General features: G+C 46.7%; 1 protein-coding gene across 1 annotated transcript in view; it reads right to left on the bottom strand.

The window, feature by feature from the left end:
- The window catches only part of LOC104524977 (protein TMEPAI-like), a 7,476-nt gene extending 1,090 nt beyond the window's left edge, over positions 1 to 6,386 (bottom strand). The window contains 3 exon segments of the mRNA XM_010168012.1: positions 5,532 to 5,601; positions 5,603 to 5,681; positions 6,308 to 6,386. Of these exon segments, the coding sequence (XP_010166314.1) occupies positions 5,532 to 5,601; positions 5,603 to 5,681; positions 6,308 to 6,386 (228 nt within the window).
- Positions 6,387 to 7,930: the final 1,544 nt, after the last annotated feature.

Here is a 7,930-nt window from a genome sequence, read left to right as displayed (position 1 = left end):
ACGGGTTCCGGCCCCGGCCGCAGCAACACACGGCACAGACCCTCTTCCAACAAGACAACCCGCTCCACTAAGGGTATCAGCTGTCATCACACGTGCTGGGTACCACATGGGTATATACTTAGGGTATTAGCAGATTACCACTGAAAACAACACTTCTGATGAAGATTTCCCTCCATTTTCACCTCCATTTATATTTAATAGATCACTTGCAGAATGAATGATGAGAACGACAGCAACAAACAACGCTCTCCCATTTACAGACTTCCCCCCCTCCCACCCACACCCACCCAGCATGTTTCTCTCCCTGGTTCAAACATGCCAGAGGAGTATTTTTCAATTTGTGATCCGTGAGTCGTGGGGGATTCACAAGACATCAGAAAATGCTCCATGAAATAATGACAAGAATTTTTTTTTTTTTAAAGAGAAAAACCTCACACCCACATTCTGATGCACAGAATCAAGGAAATCATGGGAAAATAAAGCTAATAAGTAAATAACCAAATGTTAGCTTAATTTTGATTTGGCTAAAAAAAAAACCAAAAACCCAAAAAAAACAACAGAAATCTGTAGCAACGGGATGGCTCTAGAGTATTTTTTCCCTAAAATGGTAAGTGGCTTAAATAGGCTGAAGAACCGTGATCTAGATGCTTCCTCACACACAAGCATCACCCTGATCCTACAATCCAAACCCAGGCGCCAACAACCCCAGGCATGATAAAGCCACAAGCCAATTTCCCCCAAACCATGAGATTAGTTTACAATTTGTGATCAAAACAAACAAACAAAGGCTCTTCCCATTTGCTGGTGATACTCTGAGCGTACACAGTTCACCCTAGGCACTTTTGCCTCAAGAACTAAAATATTTAAATATTGCTAATATTCACATCCAGCAACATCCCTCAGGCAGGCAAAGCTGGAGGAAAACAAGCCAGAATGTTCATAATTATAACCTGGAATAGCTGGCACTTTGTGGCTCCTTGCAGGGGAATCTCCAGTTCTGCCTGTGCCTGACTTGCTGGTGTCAGGAGTATTTACCACCAGTGGAAAGAAAATCACAGAATCATAGACTGGTTTGGGTTGGAAGGGACCTTTAAAGGTCATCTGGTCCAAACCCCCTGTAGTGAGCAGAGACATCTTCAACCAGATCAGGTTGCTCAGAGCCCCATCCAGCTTGACCTTGAATGTTTCCAGGGATGGGGCTTCTACCAGCTCTCCGGGCAACCTGGGCCAGTGTTTCACCACCCTCATTGTAAAAAATTTCTTCCTTATATCCAGCCCGGGCGCTGAGCAGCATCTCCGCTCCCCTCAGAAGCGCCTTGAGAGCACCAGCACCCAGGCACCCCACAACACCCATCCCACTGCCCAAAACACAGCTCCAGCACCATGTTAACATCTCCAAAGAAGCCACCTATTATATCCCCCACCTCCTCCTCTCTCCTGCTCCTTCTTCTTTATTTTCCTCAACTGTCTAATATATTTTCTCTCATGGCATCCCACATGGTATCAGATATGGAGAGAATCCCATCAGGTTCCTGTTTTTGAAGCTCAACTCTGCACATAAACCTCAAGGCAGTCCTGTTGCCAGTGCAAGGAAAACAGTGATTTATATGGAAATGAGATGGCCCAGATTCTTCCCGCTTCTCAGTGTTTTTTAGGGAACATCTCCTTGGAGCAGAGGTTAAGTGCTGCAGTACTGGCACCCTCCCTGGCTATAGCTAAAGAACGTGCTGGTTGAGCTGTGTGCCCTTCCTGAGCAATGCAATGCCATGTTTAATAGAGACCTTGAGACTTCACAGTGCAACTGTTGACACAGGCACCAACTGTTTAGTCTGGTCCGTTTTACATGTATTTCTGGCCTGCAGGGATAGTCTACAGTCAAATTCCCCCAGCAGCCAGAAGACCCAAGAGGAACTGCATCTGCCACAGATAACTCCTCACCTCTAACCCCCGGCTTGGCCACGGTGCTGACACCAAAGGGCACAGGCAGGGTGTCCAGCACTGCCAGACGTGCTGCCAGCCCTTCACCTCACCCCGAAGGATGCCGAAGCAGCGGGCAGGAGCGGGAAGCACTCTGAAAACTGTGTTTACTTTGCCACGTCCCCGTGGCAGACTTCCTGAGCAGCGAGTACCCCGCTGCCTTCTGCTCGATGTTTTATATTTAACTTGGCAGTGGGCAGTGCCATGGCAATAGCCCATCTGCTTCCCCCTTTCCCGGGAGTGATGTCAGCCAGCTCCTGCGAGGGCGGCTGAGCCCGGCGCTTCCCGGTGTGCGGAGCATCGCCGTGCTCAGCCCGGGGCTTCCCACAAAACCTCAGAGACAAAAACATACATACTTGGAGCCTCCGTGCTTTGGCTGTGGGATGGCTACACAGCCCCCCCGAGCCAAGCAAAACTGCTGCCCTGCCCCCCACATCACCACTGTCCATCCTCATCCTCAGGGCTCTCCCCACTCACCTCTGATTTTTGGAATATTTCAGACTTGCCTTCATCTCACCACTGGCTGGGTCTAGAAAGCTATGTTTTTTTTAAACAAAAGCTGAGATTCTGATAAGCACCATGGCTGTAAAAGCCTCAGAGTATCCCAGGACTCACTGCAGAAATTACTTTTTAATTTCTTTTTAGAGATCAATGAACCACTTGTTTTAGTGAAGTCAGAGAATCTTCTCTGTACAGCTGAATGGCGCAGATTAAGTCTCTGAGCCTTCAGGAGGATTTATATTTTCCACTTTGAGGAACACAGATATGCTTGAAAATTGTATTCAAACCACTTTCTCTTGGGGGAATGGGATCGCACTGTTCCAAAGGTGTGAGGACAGTGGCAGTCTTACTGCAAAAAAGTTTTTAGCAGCATTTCTTAAATAGTCTTAGTTCTGGAAAAACAAAGGTACTTGTTCTAAGGAGACAGTTTAGGTACAGTGCAAACAGTGATGGAGAAATACACTACATAATGTAAGAATTCCTTTCTAGCAAGAACCAAATTAAAAAAAAAAAAACCTTTAGGGAAATTAATTTCCCCTTCAGTTTCAATTCCTGAGCTACAACAACAAAAAAGGACAAGTCCGGCAGACCCAGCAGCCTCCTGACCATGGAATGAACTACTTTAATATTTCAGAAGATGAAAAGTGTGTGTGCAGCTCCAGTGCCCATCTGTGGTCACGACAACAAAATGAAGTTTGGGATTTAAAAAGCCCAACACCAGTTCAGTGCAAGTTTAATGGGTTACATAAACCAGTATGCAATGCAATGTAGCCTCTCCCTGCCAGCCTTCAGCACTTATTTAGACTGGAGCTGTTTTCTACAAAAAGACACATTGTGCTGAATCCAAAAGGAGCTACCTTTAAAATCCTTATGATGATCAATCCCACTGGAACGAGCTTCCTGTTTAGTGCACAAGGGGCTTCTCTGTCCCATCAGGAGCTGCTCAGGCCACAGGGACACTCGGCTGGCACTCCATCAACACTGCACCCGCAGCAGAGAAAGGGGCAGGGGGAAGAGTTATAAAGAGGGGAAAACCCCCCAAATTTGCATTTCTCTCCTTAGCTCCAATAAAAGTTTTAAAGAATCCACATCCTCACTGAGGTCTGGCAGACATACTTTGCTGAAAAGCCATTCAATCGTTGATGTGTCTGAAGGCTAAATAAATAACAAAGCTGTTTTGGTGTGAGGACTGGGACAAAAAAAGTGGCTAGAAATTTTGGCCTAGTGAAATTTAAAAAAAAAAAAAAAAAGAAAAAAGGAAAAAAGGAAGAAAAGTCATTTTTTTAAACAGTTAATTTTTTGACGCAATCTGAAATATTTATTCAATCTCCATGTGATTTTCTCTTCTCTTCCCATGTTAGCCTTCTTCTTTTTAAAGAAAAGATAGGGCACTTAAGAAAACATAAATTAGTATATTAAAATAAAGAAGGCTTGATCTAACACTTGCTTCGAAAATCTAAAAGGAAACGTTTTGCTATTGTTCAAGTAAAATATTCTGAATATGATAGAACAGTGAAAAATCTGAAAATGAGAAAACAACCTTTCTGCTATTTTTAAAAACTCACATGCTCAAGTGCCCACATCTTTCTGCTGTCGGAAGCAGGTGCATGGGACAATAAGGGACATGGGATTTCTGTAACACTGGGAGGAGCAGGGATACACGTGTGGAGTGCGGCTCCGATCCCCAAAGCAGGCAAACGCTTGAGCACTCACCACCCTCGCGCCGGCCGGTTTATGGCAGGATCAGGCACTCCTGGCACTTGATTGTGTTCCGCTGTGTCGATAAACGACCACGAGCTCAATGCCGTGACCTCCAGAGAGACAATCCACAGCCCACAAAATGAAGGGCGGTTTAACTGAGCTTGGGGTTTGCCCAGCTCTCCTTTCCAAGGGCTGTCTTCCTCTCTTTGGCACAGAACATCGGATAAGGGACCCTCGTCTGCTCTGTGTAATGTGTGACAAAATGAGAGCAACTATGGAGCAGAGGGACAGCCTGCGCCCTGGGTGTCTGCTGGCTGGACAGCCTTCAACAGCACTGTCCTGGAGACTTCCCAAACCAGATGTTAGATATTTATTTTTTTTTTTGGGGGGGGGGGGGGGAGAAGAAAAAATAAAGAAAAATTGAAGAAAAAAAATAAAGCAACCCCTGTATTTGATCTTTTTCCTGCAGCGAGCATGGATTAGATACAGGAGAGCACGGCCCCACACAGACCACCACAAGGCAGCACCAGTGCGCTCTGTCTGCCCTGGAAGCCTGCAAAGGAGAGCAAGAAGCAGCGACCTTGAGAAAGCCCTATTGTTTCAAGAGCTTTAAGATCCTTCAGGGTGAATGCTAAATTAAAAATGTGTATCAGTACAAGATATCCCTGCACTGGCAGAAAGAGCCATGTAGGCAGTGGTGACAGTACGTGATCATCCTCCAAGAAAATGTGATGTCTTTTCTCTATAGCTTCTCATAAGTCTCTCTGAACTCTTGCTTTTGAGGAAACCCTCCAGCTCTGCACAAACCAACATCTGCCTCAAGGCTGGAGAGTCCCCATCAGAGGTAGAACTCAAAACTGGACAAAGCCTTTCAGGATTTCTTATTCTCTTCAAGGCAGGCAGTAAGTTTTTCTACAGTCATCTGAGACTCTCCAACTGGAGGCACCAAAGGACTCGATAGTTTGGGACTGTTAAAGGCAAGGCACATGCACCCCAACCAGCTGAGGGTCCGTGGTGGTTTCGAGGACGGGGCACACAAAAAACAGCCTCGTGCAGTTACTTTACTGATGTAAAGTTCAAACTGCAAAGCTAAGGGCAAAGACAGAGGCTATGGCTGACCACATATCACAACATACAGCACCCTGAAGAGCCAGAGGCATCCCTAAAAGGCCCCCTCCATAATTGAGAGACAGAAGATGATGCCAAGACCCAACCTGGAGGGTGTCTCTTCATGCAGTACTGAGTGGCACGTGGGCAAACACAAACCCAGACAAATTAACATTTCCCAAATTTCACATAATTTGGCAAACAGTGCAGGACGACGCGGGTTGGAAGAGCTTGGCGTGACTTACTGATGAGAGGTTCTCGTCCCTCCGCCTTCCCTGGCTGTGCCGGCTGCCACCACGTTCCATCCACCACCATCATCACCACCATCATCATCACCACCACCATCACCATCATCACCACCACGATTATGATTATCTGTACAAACTCCAACTCCGCTGCAAGAGAGACAGACAGACTTTAAGCCACCAGAAAAAGCAGGATGTAATTGAGTGCAAGAAGAACTAATGTGGCCGAGATGCCAATGACACCGCTGCATCCTTCCCCCATAAAGCTCTCCATGTGCATACGTGGGCTCTGCATGCTTTGAGCTTACTCAAATAAAAAAACCTCATTAATTCACTTTTTCAGTGTCATAGAAGAGTCCCTAGGAAAGACCTCTAAAGATCAGATACAAAGCAGAGTGTTTACAAGCTACAATGCAGACAGGACTTCCCAAAGCCACCCCAGACTGCAGTGTGATGGATGTCCCCACCGCCAGGTATAAAGCTGAAGGCATCTCAGTGCCAAAGGCGCCTTGCTCCAAGCTGTGCAGCCATGAGCCAGTGGAACTGCTTCTAACAAAACAACTTAGCTAAATGCAAGCTAGATTTCTGAAATTCTCTTCCCATTGTCACCAGTCCTTCCTCCAGGGAGGACCAGACTGAAGCTCTCCTTGGCATGGCCACCCACCAGGCACATGTCCCCTCTGTCACTGGGGTCAGATAGTGGCACGAGGAGCCTGTGACACGGCTGAGCACAGCAGGCAGTGGGGCTTGCAGCCCCTTCTTGCCATCCTACCCACCCCAGGACACAGCCGGGGAGACCTCCTGCTTTTTGGTGATGCCAGACGGGTGCGATGCTGCTGCCCGCAGGGGCTCCATCCCGGAGCTCCAGACATCCCTCAGCTCAGGGCTCGGCCAGCTGACAGCAGCAGCTTGAGCGGCTTGAACTGGCATAAAGGAAAACTGCCAAAATTCCTCCAAACAAACAAGAACAAGCAAACAACAGACTATCCGGTTAACTCCAGAGACACTTGGCAGGAGACAGTAAGAAGCCGCTCCTAAAATTTCCTAAGGAAATAATTCCTCACACCTCTCTGAGGGTAAGGAAAATTGAGTACTGGAGGCAGATGTAGTGCTGGGGTCATTATTTCCATGCATTTGGCACCCAGAGAGCAGATGCCACCCCCAAACTGCTCAGTTGCTCACCCAGAGCCCCCTCCTGCCCACAGCACCTAGGGCTCGCCGTGCCCAGGGCTGGGCATCAGCAACTCCAGTGCTTGTAATGGAGGGGCCAGACCAGCAACATTCAGTAGTTCTGGGGATTTAAACTTTGTTTTTTTCTCAGTAGGGACAGCTATAAAATCCCATTTTGGAAAGCTGTGCCCTGAGCTATCATGGATACTGCCATCTGTATTTTATCTATACAGACACACACGTATATATCCGTGCGTACATAGGAGGACCCATCACGCCTTGAAGGGCAGCACCACACCACTTGTACCAGCTGGAGTGGCTTCTGCTGAATCAGACAAATTTTATTTTATTTTTTTTGCGGCAAGTTTTCTCCTGGCAGGTGGCATTTAAGTGCCAGTAAAAGCAAATAAATGTCAAGAAAACAGTCCAGGTGGTAAGTGCTGCCAGTTACCTTGGAGCTCACTCTGCTAAACAGCAGCTATTTCTGCCATTGCCCAAAACACTTAACCAGCTCTGCCCACCACCTTCACAAAGCAGAATTACACCTTGAAAGTAGGAGCCTTATCTGGCACTTGAAGTTAAATATATGACTTGGAGCCCATATATTTACAGCACCCCTAAAACACAGCTGCCTCTGCACTGGAAGATTGCACACAGGGTGGGAAGAGAGGGGTTAAAAGCCAAACATTGCACAGGAGTTTTAGCTAAAAGCATCTTCTTAAAATAGGAGCTCTGGGTCTTTCACAGCAATCCCAGCAAGGTGCCCAAATGCCACTGTGAGGGGAAGAGCTTGGAAAAAAATCATGATGCCCCACAGACTCCCCTGGGTGCTCTCCAGGCCACCTGTGAAGAGACAGACCCCACATGGGCACTGACCCAGAGCCCCTCTGCCTCACCTACACATGGGCTGGAAAGCAGCCACGGGCATGGAGCTTGCTTCTTGCAGAATTAATTACACAAAATAAAACAAAACACAAAACAAAAACACGGTCAAGGGTTTTAGGAAGAATTTATCCTCAAAATGCAGCATGTGCTTTGGCCATGGTAAGAAAACACAAGGAAAGGAAAAAAAAAAATAGGCTAGTTTTCCAATGATGGAAAACTTTATTTTTTGTTAAAAGAGATTATATTTCTGAAGGAAAACAAGACCAAGTTAGTTCAAGAGGAAAGCTCCTGTCCTAGAATGAGAGGTTCCTTAAATGAACAAAACCTTGATAAATTGGTCATAG

Source organism: Antrostomus carolinensis, unplaced genomic scaffold, assembly GCF_000700745.2.
Source record: "Antrostomus carolinensis isolate BGI_N321 unplaced genomic scaffold, ASM70074v2 scaffold6485, whole genome shotgun sequence".
In the NCBI taxonomy this organism is placed as follows: Eukaryota; Metazoa; Chordata; class Aves; order Caprimulgiformes; family Caprimulgidae; genus Antrostomus; species Antrostomus carolinensis.
Note: the sequence above shows the minus strand (reverse complement) of the source record. Positions and strands in the feature narration are given on the sequence as shown.